Source organism: Scyliorhinus torazame, chromosome 8, assembly GCF_047496885.1.
Source record: "Scyliorhinus torazame isolate Kashiwa2021f chromosome 8, sScyTor2.1, whole genome shotgun sequence".
NCBI lineage: Eukaryota > Metazoa > Chordata > Chondrichthyes > Carcharhiniformes > Scyliorhinidae > Scyliorhinus > Scyliorhinus torazame.
This window is the reverse complement of record NC_092714.1, coordinates 231,124,412-231,147,535: the sequence shown is the minus strand read 5'-3', so window position 1 is coordinate 231,147,535 and position 23,124 is coordinate 231,124,412. Positions and strand designations below refer to the sequence as shown.

Genomic DNA, 23,124 nt, shown 5'->3' with positions numbered 1-23,124 from the left:
CATTGCCAATTTCATAATTAGCGTTGATGTTGGGGTTGATTTTTCTAACTGAAAGGGGATGAACTAAACTAAAACCTTTTCTGCAAGTTAGGTTGACATAACATAAACGTTGTTGCTGGTTGAGCCTCCCACAGAATTCTTTGTGCATTCTCATTGCCAATTTAATCATTAGCAATGATGTTGGGGTTGATTTTTTTAACTGAAAGGGAATGAGCTAAGCTAAAACCTTTTTCTGCAAGTTAGGTTGACATAACATAAACGTAAACAGAGTCCATTATAAGGTAACCATCTAAACCTAAACCATGAGGCACACCCAGCAATGATGTATTGAGACAAACTGAAGTTTTGATCATGGGCCTGCCTACTCTACCTAAATTTCCATTTTTAATTTTTCAAAAAATTAATTTGCTGACCTGATGTGTGCGTAATTTTCCATTCTAGTGATTACATTGTGTGCAATAGAAAATTGCAATACTGATTAAACTGCTGATAAATTTTCAGGTATGCAATTATAAATCTGAAATCATTAAGTGCCTCAAGTGGTGAGATTATAATAGGATCAATATCAGGATGTTCAGTCTCTTAGCAACCCATAAACTTTGGCCAAGAACTGTCCTCTGATTTTCGGTGTAACAGCCTTGCAGTGCAGTGTTTTTTGAAGGAAGGAAATTTGTGTGTAACTGATTTTACGCTGAAACCTCACTTTTATATGCGATTTCTTTGATCATTTGCACTGCTCCCAAGTTACATCATCAAAATAACCACTTGGCTAATTAATATGGTTCATTGCTATGCAAAAGATCAAAGTATTGCTATTAACACATTTCTCGTATGAAATTACACCCAAATTTTCAGGGGGGGGGAATCCAGCATCACGCTCTATTTGTGTTTTTTCCCCACTCTTTACGAAGACCTGCACTGTGTCCCACATATTGTTGCATTAATGGTATCAGAACCTGTCAAATTAAAGGAGCAAACTTCCATGATTACCTTTTTTACAATGTGTTGTGCTTACTGTGCATATGTGATTTTAAAACTTAATTTTTATAACTTCATATAAGGGGAACTTAAAGAAAGATATCGTACGTTCTGAGCTTACCTCAGGTCTTAATTGGTTGCACTGCTGGTTTTACATAAGGAGACATTTGGAAATTTTGGCACAAGTTTCTGTCGGCAAGCTAAGTGTAGAAACCATTGTAAATGTATTTGCAAATTGTATGAAGTGAGAACCAGTCCATTGTTTCTGGATGGGCTCTTTATTCTTTCACAGGATGTGGGTTTCACAGGATATGGGTCTTGCTGGCTATGCTAGCATTTATTGTCCATCCCTAATTGCCCTTGAGAGATGGTGGGGAGTCATTGTGTTGAACTGCTGCAGTTCTGTGGTATAGGTACACCCACAGTGGTCAACGAAAGGATTTTGACCCAGCGATGGCGAAGGAGCAGCAATGGAGTTCCTTGTGTGTGTAGCTTGGAGGTGAACTTTCAGAGGGTGGTGGTGTTCCCAATCATCTACCCGTGTCCTTCTAGTCGGTAGATGTCTTGGGTCGGGTGCATTAATGGTGGTGGGAGTGAATGCTTAAGGAGGTCGGAAGGTTGGTGTGGCTGTTGTAATAAATTTTAAATGGTTAATTTTGGGCAGAAATCTATAGAATCTAAATATGGTTAATTGCAAAAGATTTATTTAAATGTTCGTAACTGGTGCTTTTGCAGGCAGTTTTGCAGTTCTGTGCTGTTTGAAGGAGAAGAACAAGTACACTTCAGTAAGAAACCTCCCTCAACATAGTTTGTACTTTTGAAAAACGTGGTGGGAAGACACATTTTTCAAGAAACATTACGCATTAGTTGATGAGTATTCTGGGGCTGTTCTTTCCTAACATCAAACAACTATGTTCATCGTTCATACTGCATGATCTATAAATCACCATGCAGATGCAACTTGTAAGGGGAGGGACTAGTTATTTATTATGATCAAACTAAATTTTAATAAATTGATCTAGTTTCATTCACATAAAAATGGCTGTTAACCTGTAGTTTTAGTACAGTCGTTTAATATTACCAGGCATCTTTTATCCGATCTTTGTAGCATTGTTACAGCATTAATAACTCTTTATAGAACCGGAGTTAAATAAAATTGTTTCTCATTGGTAAGTTTGCACCTTATGCATTTTTAAATGATAGTTTGCTCATCTTACGAATGGCTGGGATACAAAGGTAACAGTATCTGTGCAATGGTTTTATAATAGTTAAAAATGGGAAACTTACTGAAGAATGTCTATTTTATAAATTGAATCATAGAATTTACAGTGTCGAAAGAGGCCATTTGGCCCATCGAGTCTGCACTGGCCCCGGAAAGAGCACCCCACTTAAGCCCACACCTCTACCCTATCCCCGTAACCCAGTAACCCCACCTAACCTGCGCATCTTTGGACTGTGGGAGGAAACTGGAGCACCCAAAGGAAACCCACGCAGACATAGGGAAAAAGTGCAAACTCCACAAAGACAGTGACCCGAGGCCAGAATTGAACCCGGGGCCCTGGAGCTGTGAGGCAGCAGTGTAACCACTGTGCCGCCCGTTTAAAAAAATATATATATTTTTAAAAAATTCTCCTTTTTCACATTTTCCCCCAAATTTACACCCAACAATAATCACTAACGAATGCAATGTCAATCTCCATATCAATAACAATGATCCCATCCTCCCACCAAACCCCAAACAACTGCCCGCATGTTAACATAAACAAATGACAAAAAGGAATCTAGAATCACCCATAGTCACCATTAACACATACAATCCCCCAACCCTTCCAGCCCGATGTAATGTTCGATGTAATCCAATTCTCGAAAGTGCATAATGAATAGCGCCCATGAATTGTAGACTAATAATAATAATTGCTTATTGTCACAAGTAGACTTCAATGAAGTTACTGTGAAAAGCCCCTAGTCGCCACATTCCGGCGCCTGTTCGGGGAGGCTGGTACGGGAATTGAACCGTGCTGCTGGCCTGCCTTGGTCTGCTTTCAAATCCAGCGATTTAGCCCTGTGCTAAATGACGGTATGACATTTTATTTTTCTCTCTCTATCCCACACCCTGATTCCCTGTCCCAGTAACAAAACAATTTGTGTCCAACTTTGTGTCTGTAATGTGCAATTAAAAATAGAAATCTAAAATAATAACATGTATTTTAGCATCTGAAAGAAGTGAAAAAGTTTGGGGTGTAACCTACTTTGAAAATCTTAAAGTCTATTGGTAATATTAGTTCACTTCCAGAATTATACAAGCTGGGTTTGGCAAAACAAGTTGTCTGCTTGTCCAAGCCAACAGCTGAGTGGCTTATTGGTGATTTTTGCCCAACTGGACAATTTAATTCTCATTCAGTTGTAGTTGTGATTGCATTTTTTTGCCAAGCTCAATGCCATGAGATGGCTTGCCCTAGAATTATATACATGAGCAAAGACTTGTGCATCCTCTCTTACATTAAGAAAAATCCAAACCCCATCAACAATCATTTTTGTAGTTTGAACAGGCAAATCATTTTTTAATTATCCAATGTTTATATTTCAACCAGTATGGATATGTCGAAACATTCGGACCCCACATTCTTGTGCAGATACTGAAGCTAATAATTACTTAAATATAGGTTCAAGCTTTTATGTTGGTAATGTGTTGGGCATTGGTCAAAGGTGTTTTGTTGGCTTAAAGTTCAAGTTCCTTTTCTGCTACTGTGTAATGTAATTTAGCTTCTTGTGTAATTTTAATTCATTCAGTTTTGTTTTTTATAATATATATATATATATATATATACTGTGGGATAGGCTTAACATCGCTGCCAGCAACAGAATAGCAACTGTGTGTAGAGATGTTTTAAAACAATTTATTTTCCGCTTCATTGTTTTTCTGACATTCCTTGATGACAGGAGGAGGTCAATACAGATCAATGTTTGGAAATCTCTGTTGTAGACCTGTAGGGTGTTCTGAGCAGGAGTACAAAAGTAGTGCCTGTTGCAGTTATGTGCTAGAGATCTGGAGAAACTACACTCTTTAAAGTGAACAGTGGTACCTCAGTGCAGTGGCGCTGAATTATTTAGCTAACATTGTATTGCAAAACCTAGGGTGGCCACTATCCAGTAAAGTGCCATTAAACACTGCGCATTAAAGGAAAAGAACAACCGTCTGTATATGCAGTGAAAGAGTATGTACTATTGTCTTGTCTGTATGAGGAAGTTTAGAAAAATGCTTCATATACTGGTGCAGCACAGAAGGAGGCTATTCAGCTCATTGTGTCCATGCCAGTCCTCTGAAAGAGCAACTCTGCCAGTCCTACTCCACCGATTCTTTCCCGTAGCCCAACAAATTCTTTCTCTTCAGGTGCTTAGCTAATTCCCTATTGAAAGCTATGATTGAATTTGCCTCCATCACACTTGTCAGGCTTCGCTTTCCAGATCTTAACCATTTGCTGCGTAAAATAAATGCGTCCTCAAGTCATCCATGTTTTAGTAATCATCTTAAATCAGTGTCCTTTGGCCCTCGACCCTTGCGTCAATGGGAACGGTTTCTCCCTATCCACTCTTTCGAGACCCCTCATGATTTTGAACATCTCGGATCCTTCTCTACAACTTCAATGTGTATAAGCACAGTTTCTGTAATCAATCACCATAACTGAAGTCCCTCATCACTGCCACCATTCTCAGACTTTTTCTGCACCTTCTCTGATAGGTTCACATCCTTCCCAGAATTAGAATCTGGCACAAGTAGATCTGCAACTTCATTTTTAAAAGTATTAAACTTTGTTGTGAAGTGCAGCTAGTCCTGTTCGCCCATCACCCACATTTGTCCTTGCTTAAGCAAAACGCCTTAATTTGAAAACTCTTATCTTTGTTTTCAAACCTTTCCCTGGTCTCCTCCCCCCTTATCTCTGTAATTTGCTGCAACACAATCCTTTGAGATATGCAAGTTGTTCCAGTCTGCTCAATTGAGCATCCCAGATTTTATTGTTGGCCTTCCACAGCTCAAACCATGGGCATACTCTGAAATTCTCTCCCTCTCTCTTGGGTCTTTTAAGATTCTCCTCAAAACCCATGTCTTTGACTGAACCTTTAGACATCTACCGTAATATCTCCTTTGGCTGCTTGTATAGTTCGAGTACTTTAGATGGGTCCGTTTTTGTCCAATGTGTGCAGGAGGGTTTCCTGACACAGTATGTAGATAGGCCAACGAGAGGGGAGGCCATATTGGATTTGGTACTGGGTAATGAACCAGGACAGGTGTTAGATTTGGAGGTAGGTGAGCACTTTGGTGATAGTGACCACAATTCGATTACGTTTACTTTAGTGATGGAAAGGGATAGGTATATACCGCAGGGCAAGAGTTATATCTGGGGGAAAGGCAATTATGATGCGATGAGGCAAGACTTGGGATGCATCAGATGGAGAGGAAAACTGCAGGGGATGGGCACAATGGAAATGTGGAGCTTGTTCAAGGGACAGCTACTGCGTGTCCTTGATAAGTATGTACCTGTCAGGCAGGTATGTACCTGGTCGAGCAAGGGAACCGTGGTTTACTAAGGCAGTCGAAACACTTGTCAAGAGGAAGAAGGAGGCTTATGTAAAGATGAGACATGAAGGTTCAGTAAGGGCGCTCGAGAGTTACAAAAAAGCTAGGAAGGACCGAAAAGAGAGAGCTAAGAAGAGCCAGGAGGGGACATGAGAAGTCTTTGGCAGGTAGGATCAAGGATAACCCTAAAGCTTTCTCTAGATATGTCAGGAATAAAAGAATGACTAGGGTAAGAGTAGCGCCAGTCAAGGACAGTAGTGGGAAGTTGTGCTTGGAGTCCGAGGAGATAGGAGAGGTGCTAAATGAATATTTTTCGTCAGTATTCACACAGGAAAAAGACAATGTTGTCGAGGAGAATACTGAGATTCAGGCTACTAGACTAGAAGGGCTTGAGGTTCATAAGGAGGAGGTGTTAACAATTCTGGAAAGGGTGAAAATAGATAAGTCCCCTGGGCCGGATGGGATTTATCCTAGGATTCTCTGGGAAGCTAGGGAGGAGATTGCTGAGCCTTTGTCTTTGATCTTTAAGTCATCCTTGTCTGCAGGAATAGTGCCAGAAGACTGGAGGATAGCAAATGTTGTCCCCTTGTTCAAGAAGGGGAGTAGAGACAACCCCGGTAACTATAGACCAGTGAGCCTTACTTCTGTTGTGGGAAAAATCTTGGAAAGGTTTATAAGAGATAGGATGTATAATTATCTGGAAAGGAATAATTTGATTAGGCATAGTCAACGCGGTTTCGTGAAGGGTAGGTCGTGCCTCACAAAGCTTATTGAGTTCTTTGAGAAGGTGACCAAACAGGTGGATGAGGGTAAAGCAGTTGATGTGGTGTATAAGAATTTCAGTAAAGCGTTTGATAAGGTTCCCCACGGTAGAATACTGCAGAAAATATGGAAACATGGGATTCTGGGAGATTTAGCAGTTTGGATCAGAAATTGGCTAGCTGGAAGAAGACAAAGGGTGGTGGTTGATGGGAAGTGTTCAGACTGGAGTCCAGTTACTAGTGGTGTACCACAAGGATCTGTTTTGGGGCCACTGCTGTTTGTCATTTTTATAAATGACCTGGAGGAGGGCGTAGAAGGATGGGTGAATAAATTTGCAGATGACACTAAAGTCGGTGGAGTTGTGGACAGTGCGGAAGGATGTTACAAGTTGCAGAGGGACATAGATAAGCTGCTGGGCTGAGAGGTGGTAGGCAAATGGAGTTTAATGCAGAAAAGTGTGAGGTGATTCATTTTGGAAGGAATAACAGGAAGACCGAGTACTGGGCTAATGGTAAGATTCTTGGCAGTGTGGATGAGCAGAGAGATCTCGGTGTCCATGTACATAGATCCCTGAAAGTTGCCACTCTGGTTGAGAGGGTTGTTAAGAAGGCGTACGGTGTGTTAGCTTTTATTGGTAGAGGGATTGAGTTTTGGAGCCATGAGGTCATGTTGCAGCTGTACAAAACTCTGGTGCGGCCGCATTTGGAGTATTGCGTGCAATTCTGGTCGCCGCATTATAGGAAGGGTGTGGAAGCATTGGAAAGGGTGCAGAGGAGATTTACCAGAATGTTGCCTGGTATGGAGGGAAGATCTTACGAGGAAAGGCTGAGGGACTTGAGGCTGTTTTCATTAGAGAGAAGAAGGTTAAGAGGTGACTTAATTGAGGCGTACAAGATGATCAGAGGATTGGATAGGGTGGACAGTGAGAGCCTTTTTCCTCTGATGGTGATGTCTAGCACGAGGGGACATAGCTTTAAATTGAGGGGTGATAGATATAAGACCGATGTCAGAGGTAGGTTCTTTACTCCGAGAGTAGCAAGGGCGTGGAATGCCCTGCCTGCAACACTAAGGGTATTCAAATGGTCGTTGGATAGACATAAGGACGATAAGGGAATAGTGTATATGGGCTTTAGAGTGGTTTCACAGGTTGGCGCAACATCGAGGGCCGAAGGGCCTGTACTGTGCTGTAATGTTCTATGGTGTCAGATTTTGTTAATGCATTGAAATGAAATAACTTGGGATATTTTACTATAGTAAAGGCACTATTGTTGTTATACCACCCTGGGCAAGTGCATGGTCAATTCCAGCCCTACGTGTCCTGAAGTCGCAACGCAAGTGAATTAACCAATAATTCTTATTAAAATTCCCAAAGTCTTTGGCCCTTCGCTGCCCAATAATTACAGTCACCTGTTTGAAAGTTGAAACACAATTACTGTTTATTTATAACCAAAAGAGAAAATGCTGGAAAATCTCAGCAGGTCTGGCAGCATCTGTAGTGTGAGAAAAGAGCTACCGTTTTGTGTCCCGATGACCCTTTGCTCAAGTGGGATGTGTTAAAGGAGAAGTTGTTGAAAGATAGAACGAGTTCAGCCAGGCAGAGGAGAGTGGTGGTGGATGGGAATTGTCCAGGTCTCTTTTTGATAAATAAGTGAAGAGCTCAAAGGCCATCCTGATGTGGGGTGGAGGTGTAGAGAGATTGCACATCCATGGTGAATAGGAGGCGGTTAGGGCCTGCGAACTGGAAGCTGTCAATATGACATAGGGTATCCGAGGAATCCTGGATGTAGGTGCGGAGGGAATGGACCAAAGGGAATGGAGTCAAGATAAGAGGAAATAAGTTCGGTGGGGCAGGTTTGATGACAAAGTCGGGGTTTGACCTGATGGCGTGAAGAGCGGAAAGTCCAGAAGGAGAGAGGTTGGAATGGATGCGGGGGGCAGAAAAATTAAGATGGCCAATGTCCCGTTGATGGTTCTCAATGAAAAGATCGAGGGCAGGTAATTGTCCTGGCGGAGGTGTCCTGTTGGAGGCACATGAAAGGACCTGTGGAACAGGGGGAGGACTTGTGCCCAAAGAAGTGGGCACAGAGACGAAGACGACGGAAGAAAAGTTCAACATGTTGAGACCGGAATTCTTTGAGGTGGGGACGTAAGGTCACAATGCTGAGTCTTTTGCTGAGAATAGCACACTCCGCCTCGGAGGGGGAAGGTCGGAGGGTAAGGTGAACACGCGGCAAGGGCTGGGGCTAGAAGAAATGGGGTACGAGGGATTGGGACTGGTGGAGGGCCTAGGATGGGCAGTGGTGTTAAGCTGTTGAAGCTTGCGTCCTTAACATCTGCAAGAAATAGGAAAAGTTTCTTGTTAAGGCGTTGAATGATCCGAAGGATGAAATTAAACTGCGGACAGGGACAGCTTTGAGAGATAGTAAGACGGTGCTGCTGGGGAGAGATGTCGAGTGTCTTCATGTGGCACCACATGGCACTGTGTGACTTTCGGGATGCGGCGAGTGCAGCAGTTGGAAGAATATTGTATATCCTGGAGATTACGTGCAGGGTGGAATTTAAGTTGAAATTCCCATGGAGTAAGGCAGAGACGAAGACGGTCACTGAGGAAGAAAATATGGCTGTGGAAGTGAATCTTGGTAAATACCTTGTCCAACACTAAGAGAAATGGAAGGCAGTGAAGGTGGATAGCGGAGGAGGGACACGGGGAAATCCTCTCGGAGAGTAGAGCAGTACTTCAGGGCCAGCATTCCTGGAAGAGAAGTGGCAGTGAGTTAAACACTGGATAAAAGCAACTTACTGCGGATGCAGGAACCTGAAACCAAAAGAGAAAAGCTGGAAAATCTATTTTAATTTATAACAGGAATAATGATATAATATGCAGTAAATGCAACTGAGTAGCACCAGCTAACCCAATACCCACCTCAACTATCCCACCTTCTACCCACACACACAAGACAGACAAACACCAAGGGGGGGTAGAAATAATAAGATAAGTGCCTTTGCATCCAATGGTGGTTCTGTCGTCGGGGTTTCCCACAGCACGCTGGTTGATCTAAAGTCCTTGGTTTGCAGCTGGTAATGGTCTCCCTGCAGAGTTATTCATTCAGGGTAGGGTAGACTATTTCGTACTCTGAGGGAAGCTTTATTTCTTATCCAATTGGAGCTTCAGAATCACATTCAGGCCTATATCTTTCTGTATAGATACTTTATTTCACATCAAACCTTGCTTTCAGCTTGTGGTTTGACTTTCAAGCCTTTGTAGTCTCGAGAGAATGACACCCTGATGCAACCCTTGAAGCTCTGAAACATTCCAGTGGGATTAGATTCAATCACCACCTGTTACTGGGCAGAGCACAGCCTTTTGGGCCCAGTCATTGGCCACCAGCCAAATCAATTAAATCGAGCCATCACTGGCCAATCGGCAATCACCAGTCGAAGCCAGCATAGTCTTCTGAATGCTGCTGTTTGAATTAAAGACACAGGCCACTACTTCCTGCTGCTTGAATTAAAGATACAGGCTACCTTAAAGACACATGTCTATAAATCATCCATGGATCAAAATGCAACAGCTTGGAGGAAATAAATAGAAGGAAAGGCTGGGAAATGAGATTAGCTTCCGTTAATTGCTAAACCTGGCATAGAATTATTGGGCTGAATGGTTTTGTGATTATTGTGACTCTGGAGTAGGAATGATTCCATTGCATGCTTTTTCCAAATAACACGGAACCGTTTAAAATAATAATGGTATGAAATGTCATTGTGTCTGAAACTATTTTTGTAGCTGGAAATCAGCACTTCAACTATAATCTACTGGCAATTACTTTCTGCCCAGCCATTTATTTTGTCCAAAAATAGAATGTTGATGAATTCAATTGTATTAACCTCAGACCATCCAAACCAAGTACTCAATCAAAATAATGCACTCTGTAGGAATACTCATTTCATGGGTGAGAGCAACAGAGCCCTTCACAACATACAAGCAAAACCCCCTGAACCCGTGACCTCTACCCCTAGAAGGACAAGGGAATCCCGTCACTTCCTAATTCCCCTCCCAGTCGCACGCCATCCTGATTTGCAACTATATCTTAGTTCAAAATCTTGAATTCTCTATCTCGTGATGTGCTTGAGCTGCTTGATGTGGGAGCTGGCAGATCCCATTGCGAGCTGCAGCGACCACACCTGCAGTAAGTGTTGGCTGCTCAAAGAGCTCCGGCTCAGAGTTGATGAGCTGGAGTCTGAGCTTCAAACACTGAGGCACATCCGGGAGGGGGAGACTTACCTGGACACTGTTTCAGGAGGCAGTCACACCTGTCAGAGTAAGTAGTTTAAATCCTGCCAGTGGCCAGGGACAGCAGGGTGTGACTGCAAGTCAGGCAGGTAAAGGGAACCAGCAGTCAGGAACTCAGGAGCCTCAGCCCTTGACCTGTCCAACAGGTACGAGGCACTTGCTCCCTGTGTGGATGGCGAACAGGGCTGCAGGAAGGATGAGTCAGCTGACCAAGGCGCCATGGTTCAGCAGGCCATTCAAGGGGAGGGAGTAAATAGGCATGTTGTAGTTGTAGGGGATTCTATTATCAGGGGGATAGATTGTATCCTTTGTGAGCAGGATAAAGAGTCCCGCATGGTATGTTGCCTGCCTGGTGCTAGGGTGCGGGACATCTCTGACCGGCTTGAAAGGATACTGGAGAGGGAGGGGGAGGATCCAGTTGTTGTGGTCCATGTCGGTACCAACAACATAGGCAAGTCTAGGAAAGAGGACCTGTTTAGAGATTATAAAGAGGTAGGATTCAAATTTAAAAAAAAAAAAAAACAGGTCCTCAAGGGTCATAATCTCCGGAATACTTCCCGAGCCGCGTGCAAATTGGCATAGGGAGGCAAGAATAAGGGAAGTTAACACGTGGCTGAAAGAGTGGTGTGGGAAAGAGGGGTTCCTTTTCATGGGACACTGGCATCAGTTTTGGGACGGGGGGGGGGGGGGGGGCCTATACTGTTGGGATGGTCTCCACCTGAACCGAGCTGGGACCAGTGTTCTGGCGAAAAGAGTAAATAGGGACTTTAAACGAGAGATTGGGGGGGAAGGGAAAGTCAGGGAACCAAGAGGTGAAGTAATCATTGGGAATCGTAGCTGCTTAGGAATACAAAAAAGCACGAAAAGACAGAACTCCGAAGGGGTTACGATAGTCCCCATCTCACAAAATATGACAGTGTATGGAAAGGCTCAGTAAACCAAGGTCCACCACACTAAGAAAACAAAAAGGGATGGTCAATAGAGAATTAAAGGTGCTATATTTAAATGCGCGCAGTGTACGGAACAAGGTAGATGAGCTTGTGGCCCAGATTGTGACTGGCAGGTATGATGCGGTAGGCATCACAGAGATGTGGTTGCAGGGGGTTCAGGGCTGGCATCTAAATATCCAGGGATTCGCAACCTATCGAAAAGACAGATGTGGGCAGAGGGGGCGGGGTTGACTTGTTAATTAGGAATTAAATTAAATCAATAGCACTAAACGGCATAGGGTCAGATGATGTGGAGTCTGTGTGGGTAGAGTTGAGGAACCACAAAGGCAAAAAAACCATAATGGGAGTTCTGTACAGGCCTCCTAACAGTGGTCCGGACCAGGGGCACAAAATGCACCACGAAATAGAAAGTGCATGTCAGAAAGGCACGGTCACAGTGATCATGGGGAACTTCAATATGCAGGTGGACTGGGCAAATAATGCTGCCAGTGGACCCAAAGAAAGGGAATTCATTGAATGTTTACAGGAGGGCTTTTTGGAACAGCTTGTGATGGAGCCCTCGAGGGAACAGGCCATTCTGGACTTAGTGTTATGTAATGAGCCAGACTTGATAAAAGATCTTAAAGTAAGGGAACACTTAGGAGGCAGTGATCATAATATGGTAGAATTCAGTCTGCAATTTGAAAGAAAGAAGGTAGAATCAGATGTAAAGGTGTTACAGTTAAATAAAGGGGCATGTTAAATACAGGGGCATGAGGGAGGAACTGACGAAAATCGACTGGGAGCAGAGCCTAATGGGAAAGACAGTAGAACAGCAATGGCAGGAGTTTCTGGGAGTAATTGAGGACACAGTACAGAGGTTCATCCCAAAGAAAAGAAAGGTTATCAGAGGGGGGATTAGGCAGCCATGGCTGACAAAGGAAGTCAGGGAATGCATCAAAGCAAAAGAGAAAGCCTGTAATGTGGCAAAGAGTAGTGGGAAGTCAGAAGATTGGGAAGGCTTCAAAAACAGAGGATAACAAAGAGAGAAATAAGGAAAGAGAGGATCAAATATGAAGATAGGCTAGCCAGTAACATTAGGAATGATAGTAAAAGTTTCTTTAAATACATTAAAAACAAACGGGAGGCAAAAGTAGACATTGGGCCGCTCCAAAATGACGCTGGTAATCTAGTGATGGGAGACCAGGAAATAGCTGAGGAACTAAATCAGTACTTTGTGTCAGTCTTCACAGTAGAAGACATGAGTAATATCCCAACAATTCAGGAGAGTCAGGGGGTAGAGTTGAATATGGTAGCCATCACAAAGGAGAAAGTGCTAGAGAAACTAAGAGGTCTAAAAATTGATAAATCTCTGGGCCCAGATGGGCTACATCCTAGAGTTCTAAAGGAGATAGCTGAAGAAATAGTGGAGGCGTTAGTTATGATCTTTCAAAAGTCACTGGAGTCGGGGCAAGTCCCAGAGGATTGGAAAATCGCTGTTGTAACCCCCCTGTTCAAGAAGGGAACAAGAAAAAAGATGGAAAATTATAGGCCAATTAGCCTAACCTCGGTTGTTGGCAAGATTCTAGAATCCATCGTTAAGGATGAGATTTCTAAATTCTTTGAAGTGCAGGGTCGGATTAGGACAAGTCAGCATGGATTTAGTAAGGGGAGGTCGTGCCTGACAAACCTGTTAGAGTTCTTTGAAGAGATAACAAATAGGTTAGACCAAGGAGAGCCAATGGATGTTATCTATCTTGACTTCCAAAAGGCCTTTGATAAGGTGCCTCACGGGAGACTGCTGAGTAAAATAAGGGCCCATGGTATTCGAGGCAAGGTACTAACATGGATTGACGATTGGCTGTCAGGCAGAAGGCAGAGAGTTGGGATAAAAGGTTCTTTTTCGGAATGGCAACCGGTGACGAGTGGTGGCCCGCAGGGTTCTGTGTTGGGGCCACAGCTGTTCTCCTTGTATATTAACGATCTAGATGACGGGACTGGGGGCATTCTGGCTAAGTTTGCCGATGATACAAAGATAGGTGGAGGGGCAGGTAGTATGGAGGAGGTGGGGAGGCTGCAGAAAGATTTAGACAGTTTAGGAGAGTGGTCCAAGAAATGGCTGATGAAATTCAACGTGGGCAAGTGCGAGGTCTTGCACTTTGGAAAAAAGAATAGAGGCATGGACTCTTTTCTAAACGGTGACAAAATTCATAATGCTGAAGTGCAAAGGGACTTGGGAGTCCTAGTCCAGGATTCTCTGAAGGCAAACTTGCAAGTTGAGTCCGTAATTAAGAAAGCAAATGCAATGTTGTCATTTATCTCAAGAGGCTTGGAATATAAAAGCAGGGATGTACTTCTGAAGCTTTATAAAGCACTAGTTAGGCCCCATTTAGAATACTGTGAGCAATTTTGGGCCCCACACCTCAGGAAGGACATACTGGCACTGGAGCGGGTCCAGCGGAGATTCACACGGATGATCCCAGGAATGGTAAGCCTAGCATACGATGAACGTCTGAGGATCCTGGGATTATATTCATTGGAGTTTAGGAGGTTGAGGGGAGATCTAATAGAAACTTACAAGATAATGAATGGCTTAGATAGGGTGGACGTAGGGAAGTTGTTTCCATTAGCAGGGGAGACTAGGACCCCCCGGGGGCACAGCCTTAGAATAAAAGGGAGTCACTTTAGAACAGAGATGAGGAGAACTTTCTTCAGCCAGGGAGTGGTGGGTCTGTGGAATTCATTGCCACAGAGGGCGGTGGAGGCTGGGACGTTGAGTATCTTTAAGACAGAAGTTGATCAATTCTTGATTTCTCGAGGAATTAAGGGCGATGGAGAGAGAGCGGGTAAATGGAGTTGAAATCAGCCATGATTGAATGGTGGAGTGGACTCGATGGGCCGAATGGCCTTACTTCCGCTCCTATGTCTTATGGTCTTATGATGTGGAGATGCCGGCGTTGGACTGGGATGAGCACAGTAAGAAGTCTTACAACACCAGGTTAAAGTCCAACAGGTTTGTTTCGATGTCACTAGCTTTCGGAGCGCTGCTCCTTCCTCAGGTGAATTCTCTATCTCATGTCATTGTGGGCATGCCTTCATGGACAGACCGCAACAGTTCAAGGTAATTTTCCACTACTACCACTCCGGGGCAGTTAGGAATGGACAATGAAAGCTGACTTTGCCAGCAATGCCCACACCTCACAATTTTCATTTTAAGACCTCTTCAGCAATGAGACAATGTAGGTTTTGCATCATGTCAATGCAAATTCTGCAGTGGAAGTGGGAGGAAAAGTTGACAATTTTGTCACTGACTTTTCGTAAGTGATATAAAGCTAACTTGCACCAACCTCTGATTGACTATAACCTGTGCAAGGGAACTTTAAAAGTTCTCAAGCTTCCCAATTTCTTAATTTTAAACTTTAAAAAAAAATAAAAAATTTAGGGTACCCAATTAATTTTTTCCAATTAAGGGGCAATTTAGCCTGGCCAATCCACCTGCCCTGCACATCTTTGGGTTGTGGGGGTGAAACCCACGCAAACACGGGGAGAATGTGCAAACTCCACACGGACAGTGACAATTTAAAACTTTTTAAATAACTAACTTGTTGCCACTTTATTGGCATTAGTAATGTAACTGCATTTGAATGCCAGTGGGCAGAGAGCTCTTGAATATGCTTTACAAGATCAAAGAACATTGTGGAAGTTAGTAGAACTTTATGCTCTCTATTTGCATCACTCTAAAGTCCTGGTTTCAAAACAATGCCTGCTATATTAAAGAGCCATTGCAAATATTGGTCTTCAACCCAAGACTGGTGGAGGTTTTGATGCCAGTTTGACTTGTTAATTGTTGAGTTAAAACCCTTAAATTGTATGAAATTTAATCTTTTAATGGATTTCTATTGACTTAAGATACTACTTTTAAAATGAAAAGTTGTTGTTTCACATTTTAATATCAAACCTATTGAATATACCAGGGATCTATCAATGATTTGGTTGTGGGGACCAAATGTAATGTTTCCAAGTTTGCGGGAACGTGTGTTGTGAGGAAGATATAAAACGGCTACAGGTGTATTTGGGCAGACTCTGAGTGGGCGAGAACATGGCAGATGAAATATAATGTGGAAAAATGTGAGGCATTTTTTGGTTGAAGAAACAGATGTGCAGAGAAATTGGGCAAACTGGGCCTGTATTCTCTTAGAGTTTTGAAGAATGAGAGGTGATCTCATCGAAATGCACAAACTACTGAAATGAATAGACTGGGGAGCTGCAGATGAGATGTTTCCCTTGGGTGGGGAGTCTGGAACCAGGGGCCATAATTTCAAAATAATGGGGAAGGCTCTTAGGACAGATGTGGAAAAATTATTCTGCACAGAAGGTTGTGAATCTTAGGAATTCTCTACCCCAGAGGGCTGTGGAAGCTCAATCATTGAGTATGTTTAACTTAGAGATTGATAGATTTCTGATTAACAAGAGCGTAGAGGGTTATGAGGATAGTGTGGATAAAAGGCAGTGACGTGTCCGATCATCCATGATCCTAATGAATGGCGGAGCAGGCTCGACGGAGCTGAATGGCCTATTCCTGTTTCTAACACGTTAAATCTTATTATTCCGTTTCTTTAAAACCTATATTGCCTTTGAATTCTGGCCAATTTGTAAACTGATGTTGCTGCCATGAAAAACGGTAGACATTGTAGATTGTGGTTTCTGGGAGGAAATATAATGTGAATTTTCTTTACGACTCTGTAAATGTTAGAATCGATTTATAGTTGTGCTACAGCTCAATTTTTCTATCATGTAAGCATGTCTACTGAACACAGGAACAGTTAGAGCTAATATTTAAAGCATCAGAACAGGAAGTAAAGACTGCAGTTTTGCTTTTGCCATTTCCCAGGTTTGTGCAATTTTCTATTTACATACCTTAAAATTTATAAAGCTAATGCATTCTGTCTGTTTATCTTGTGTTTGGCTGTGTTACCACATTCAACACTGCAGGGAAGACTGCAATCATGTTGTGACATTCTAACATTTCTCAAATTATTATGGTAAGATTAACAGGAAAACATTGGTCTGGCTGAAAACAATTCATATGTCTGTCTGGCTGCTTGTTAAGTTAATTGAATTGTCATTAAATAAGTTATTTGTTTGGCATGTTGCCCCAGTGGCTCCTGAACCTGATGTACCTACATTCAAACTTCTGAATGGCCTTCTAGTGTTCCATCACGAACACTAATGCCATTTAAAATAGATGTGGTTAATTTTCTATTTTGATTTTAGGATATAAAGATTTTATTAGAAAGATATTAATATTGCTGAAATGTCCTTGTTGTGTAACATATTATTTTAAAGTAGATATATTGTATATTTTTATACAAAGTATCTTTAAGGAAACTTGTGAAATGCAATTTTTTTTTTTTTTTCTAATTCCGCATACCTTGTTAGTTGGTCTTGTATGCAATTTGTTTCCACAATTCAAAAATGGTGGGCTGGTGGAGATTTGGGTGTGACTTTATTGTGAAGTCTAATATACTGTATTAATCTTTGTCCTGACTGGACAAATCCTCTGAGCTGGATTCTCATTGAGGTTGGGAAAGGAGGGGTGGGAGCAGGGAGGTGAGGAATGCATAACTTCATGAATAACTATTATGGCTCTAAATAATTTTTTTTTTCTTTTTCAATCAACAGAGCAACAACTATCCTTCAATGACTGATCCATATTTGTCGAGCTATTATGCTCCTTCCATTGGATTTTCCTATTCTCTTAGTGAAGCAGCACCATGGTCCACTGGCGGTGATCCTCCCATTCCATATTTAACAACCTATGGACAGCTGAGTAATGGAGACCATCATTTCATGCATGATGCTGTATTTGGTCAGCCTGGGGGACTAGGGAGCACCCCATATTTAAATCAACATAGATTCAACTTTTTTCCTGAAAATCCAGGGTTTTCAGCATGGGGAACTGGTGGATCTCAGGGACAACAAACACCAAGCTCAGCATATGGCAGCAGCTATAGTTACCCACCTAGTTCTTTGGGAGGAACAATAGTAGATGGACAGGCGGGGTTTCCCAATGATACCTTGAATAAGGCACCAGGCATGAATAGTATTGAACAGGGGATGGTTGGACTAAAGATTGGAGCAGTGACATCAGGTGTAAAGACTGTAGGTTCTGTGGTAAACAGTCAGTGTATGACCAATACAACACCTGGAAATGGCTCAACAGCTGGTTTATCTGCTCCAAAGCCAACATCATGGGCTGCCATAGCAAGTAAACCAGCCAAGCCTCAACCAAAATTAAAACCAAAGACTGGAGCAGCAGTAGGAGGTTCCACATTGCCCCCACCTCCTATAAAACACAATATGGACATTGGTACATGGGACAATAAAGGACCTGTACCAAAAGCTCCTCCACCCCATCAGGCCCCTAATACTCAGGCAGTTCCTCAGCAGCAGTTGACTCAGCCCCCTCCAGCTCAGCAGTTGCAACTTCCACAACAACCTTATCAGAATCCTCAACAACCTCCACAGAACCGTTGGATAGCCCCTCGCAATAGAGGGGCAACCTTTGGTCAAAATACTGGAACTGGTAATGAAAACAACTCTGTAGGTAATCTACCGGTTAGCTCTCTACCAAGTAATGAGACTCATCCCGTCCTTGAAAAATTGAAGGCTGCGTACTGCTACAACCCAAAAGACTTTGACTGGAATCTTAAAAATGGCCGAGTGTTTATTATCAAGAGCTACTCAGAGGATGATATCCATCGCTCTATCAAGTACTCCATTTGGTGCAGTACTGAACATGGCAACAAACGCTTGGACAGTGCTTATCGCTCGATGGCTGGAAAGGCTCCCGTTTACTTACTATTCAGTGTGAATGGCAGTGGACACTTCTGTGGAGTGGCAGAAATGAAATCAGCAGTGGACTATGGTACATGTGCTGGGGTTTGGTCACAGGACAAGTGGAAAGGAAAATTTGATGTAAAGTGGATCTTTGTAAAGGACGTGCCTAATAACCAGCTGAGGCACATCCGTTTGGAAAACAATGATAATAAACCAGTCACTAACTCTCGGGACACGCAGGAGGTTCCTTTAGAGAAAGCCAAGCAAGTGCTCAAAATTATTGCTACTTACAAGCATACCACCTCAATTTTTGATGACTTTTCACATTATGAAAAGCGTCAGGAAGAAGAGGAAGTTGTACGTAAGGTAAGTCCTGTTTGATCATTTGTACATTTATGATCTAGTAACCAGCCAACTAGGTGACATTTTGTTGTAAAATTTATATTTTGATTACATATCACTGACCAATTCAATCACTAGCTACAGAGGAGAAAACACCTGCAGTGAAAGTCATCTGTAAAAATTAAACTGAAGTGAGTTTTAGGTGTAATTATAACTGCAATGACACGCACAGTGTCATTATCATTTTTGCAAAACGAAAATTTGAATTGATCCTTTGAAGTTACAATTTGAAAGTGTACCCCCCCCTCGCGCGCGCACAATTTGTACCTTTTTAGTGTTTAGGATTGCAAAAATATGTTGCTAATTTGTTTTGATGTTTAGGTACAAAGCATGGCACTAATTGTTCAAACCTAGTTGCATTCAATTCAAAACCGCTTTTTAACGTGACAATTTGCATATCATGTTTCACATGATAGTTCCCACAACTTATGCATCCAGTATAAAGAACCATGTACTAATTTTAATTGAGGGTTGTGTGGAATTTATGGCACTCCATTAAAACTGAGCTTGAAAAGTTTTGTGAAGTAAAATGTACTTTTTAAAAAAAAATTGTGTTAAAGGTTTTTCAATTTTACAACATCTTACAAAACACGCAAATTTTTATAAGACCCCTGAAACATCCCAACAGGAAAAATATGAATGAGAACACAATTTCTCCCCCCCCCCCCCCCCTCCAAAGCAACTGATGGTGATTAGTTTTTTTTTTAAAAAGGCAGCCACCTTCAGTAGAACTCCTCAACTGATCTCACAATCTCTTTTCTTGGTGCAAAAACTTCCAATAGATGCCCTAACCATGCCAGGGAATTTGGTGGGTTTGGAGACCTCCACTTCAGCAGGACCCACCTCCGGGCAATCAACGAGGCGAAGGCTAGGACATCCACCTCCTCCCCTGTCTGTAGCAACGGTGTGTCCAACACCTCAAATGTAGCCTTCAAAGGGCAGGGCTGCAGTTTGATATTGAGAACCACGGACATGGTGCTAAAGAAGGAGACCCCAAAACACATTAGCTTGGGACATGTGAACATGTTTGTGTGGTTGGCCGAGCCCCTGGAACACCACTCACACCTATCGTAGAATTCGCACAGTGCAGAAGGGGGCCATTTGGCCCATCAAGTCTGCACCAATCCTTTGAAAGAGCACCCTGCCTAGGTCCACTCCCCATCCCCATAACCCAACCTAACATTTAGACACTTAAGGGGCAATCGACCATGGCCAATTCACCTCACCTGCATATCTTTGGACTGTGGGAGGAAACACATGCAAACTCCGCAGACAGTCCCCAAGGTCAATATTGAACCTGGGTCCATGGCGCTGTGAGGCAGTAGTGCTAACCACTGTGCTGTCCCATCTCCAGGAAAAAAGTGCTCATCCACTCCTTGATTTGGCACGCCCTTATGAAATGAAAATCGCTTATTGTCACAAGTAGGCTTCAAATGAAGTTACTGTGAAAAGCCCCTAGTCGCCACATTCCGGCTCCTGTTCGGGGTGGCTGAAAGCTGGATCAAATCCAGTCTCTCGCATGAGGATGTGGAGTGCGCCCTACGAAGGACCTCACTCTGCACCTCATCATCTACTACAGGCCCCAGCTCCCACAACCCCCCGCCCCCACTTCACTTTTCACTCCATCAACTGAGCTTACTGCTTTTCACTCCAACTGATTTTACTGCTTCTGTAGGATGCGTCCATAGATTCCCGACGTGTTCCCGTCCTCCAACCCCGCAAAAGAGTCCTTTCCATTAGAGATTTTGTGGGCACCATTGGGAAAGTCTTCTGTACTAAATTCTGGATCTGGAAATATCTAAATAATTCGCCCCCGAGAGCCCGTATTTCACCGTTAGTTCCTGTAAGCTGGCAAATCGTCACTCCAAAAATAAGTGTCTTATTCTCTCCCTTCCTTCCACACACACCAAACATGGCATCCAGCCCCGTCAGCTCAAACTTGTGATTGTAACAAATAGGGGCCAATTTCAACAAAATCCCAAACCTAAAATGCTGTGTGAACCACCTCAATATCCTTAAGTGGCATGACCACCAGAGTCACAGAATATTTTGTTGGTGAAAATGGAAGCAAAGCTGTCACCAATGCACCCAACCCCCTCTTACATGACCTCGCCTCTACCTGTACCCAAACGGACTCTGGGTCACTGCGTCACCCCAGCACCTTTTCTATGTTGGCTGTCCAGTAATAAAATAGCAAATTAGGCAGGGCAAGGACCCCAGACTGTATGTCCCTCTGTAAATCTGTTCTATGAATTCTTGGCATCTTTCCCGCCAAAATAAAATATGTTATCAACCTGTTTACCCCCCCCCCCCCAAACACGATTTGGGGAGGAAAGCAGGAAGACATTGGCAGAATATTTATTTTGGTAGACTGGGCCCTGCCCACCAAGGATAAAGGCAGGTTATACCACCTTTGCAGGCCTGATTTGACCTTGCTCACCACACTGGTATAATTCAATTTATGGAGCTATACCCAGTGCAAGACAACTCGGACACTTGAAGCTTGATCTGACAGTTCGAAAGGGTAACCACCTGGGTTAACTCCCTTCCCCATGGGGTTCACTGGAAAATAATCATTCTTCCCCAGATTCAACTTTTATCTCGAAAGAGGCAAAAGTCTTCAGGAGCTCCATAATATCCCCCATCGTGGGGACTGGGTCCGTCCCATAAACAGCAGGCTATTGGCGTGTAGGGAGACCCTATGCTCTCTTTTCTCTCTCTTTCCCCCCCCCCCCCCCCTTTTTAAATCCTGTCTGATCTTCACCTATCACCCCGGGAAGACAAATTGTTAACCTCATTGCTAGCACCTTGGCCAATACCTTGCCATCTACATTAACAGTGAGATAGGACAGTACGACCCACATTCCACAGGATCCTAACCTTTTTTAAAATCTATGCCTGCACCAGTGTCACTGGGAGGGAGCCCCGGGTCAAAGAGTCCTGAAACATGTCCACCAGCAACGGGAACCAACTGACCGTCAAGCTTCTTGTAAAACTCCCAACGAAAATCCATCCAGTCCTGCGGCCTTGCCTGTTTGCATCCGTCCTATAGTTGCTGGGACCTCCTTGGGACCTAACAGTGTCTCCAACTCTTCACGCTCCTCCTCCCCCCCCCTACCCGGAAATTCCAGACCGTCCAAATATGCTGAAATCTCCGACTCCCCTCTAGTAGCTTCGACCTGTAAAATTTCTTCTAGAAAGCCTCAAGTGTGCCGTTTACTCTATCCTGGGCGGACACCAGCTTGCTGCCCTGACCTGAATGATCTCCTGGGAGGCTGCCTGCCATCTCAGTTGGTGAGCCAGGAGACAGCTGGCCTTCCACCCATATTCATAAATGACCCCCCTCAAACGCTGCCATGGGCGCCACCGCCTTACTCCTAGAAAACAAATCGAACTGCTTCTGCAGTTTCTTGCTGTTTGCCAGGAGCTCCAGGGTAGGGTCACTTGAATATCTGCGGCCCATCTCCAGAATATTGTCTACTAGCTTCTGGCTATTCTCTTTCCTCCCTATCACGGTAGCACAGTGGCTTCACAGCGCCAGGGTCCCAGGTTCGATTCCCCACTGGGTCACTGTCTGTGCGGGGTCTGCACGTGACTGCGTGGGTTTCCTCTGGGTTCTCCGGTTTCCTCCCACAGTCCAAAGACGTGCAGGTTAAGTGGATTAGCCATGCTAAATTGCCCCTAGTGTCCAAAAGCAGGTTAGGAGGGGTTATTGGGTTACGGGGATAGGATGGAAGTGAGGGCTTAAGTGAGTTGGTGCAGACTCGATGGTCCGAATGGCCTCTTTCTGCACTGTATGTTCTATGTTCTATCCATGTGTGCCTTGTATGATTGATAACCGCTTTCAAGATCTCACAGCATGGAAGGAGACACAGACCTGTTCCCATTAAACCTTACATACTCATCTATAGCCTTAGAAATGCGTCCACTAAACCCTATATCTGCTAGCTAACAGTGCATTCGCTACCCCCGTAGGGGCAGCTGACTTCAACCTAGAGCGGTGTAACTTCGGCTCCAACCACACCATTCATGTCTCCCCTTTAGATCAGCTGATGTGTGTCCCAAGTCTGGTATGGAGGCCAACAGCTTGCTTATAAATGCCATCATCATCCTAATCTGGGGCATACACATTCAACAACACTACCAACTTAACCGCTAATCCCCCAGTAGCAATCACATACCTGCCACCCAAATCTGTTTCAACCTTATCCCCTAAAAAGCACATCTGCTTGTTGATTAAAATTGCCAGCCCCTGGCCTTACTATCAAAGCCCGACTGAAATAGCTGGCTCAGCCACCCCTCCAGAGTCAGGTCTGGTCCGCATCCGCAAGTCACTTTCCTGCAGA

General features: G+C 43.5%; 1 protein-coding gene across 4 annotated transcripts in view; it reads left to right on the top strand.

The window, feature by feature from the left end:
* Positions 1-23,124, top strand: part of LOC140428442 (YTH domain-containing family protein 1-like) — a 49,807-nt gene that overhangs the window by 3,344 nt on the left and 23,339 nt on the right. For 3 of the 4 annotated variants that reach the window (XR_011948782.1, XR_011948783.1, XM_072514897.1), the window contains exon 4: positions 17,219-18,742. Coding sequence is in view for 1 of the 4 variants with exons in the window: in XM_072514897.1 (XP_072370998.1) it covers positions 17,219-18,742 (1,524 nt within the window). In the remaining 3 variants the exon portion in view is untranslated. Of the gene's footprint in view, positions 1-1,716; positions 1,764-17,218; positions 18,743-23,124 lie in introns of those variants that run through there. The other variant, XR_011948784.1, reaches the window with a different exon arrangement.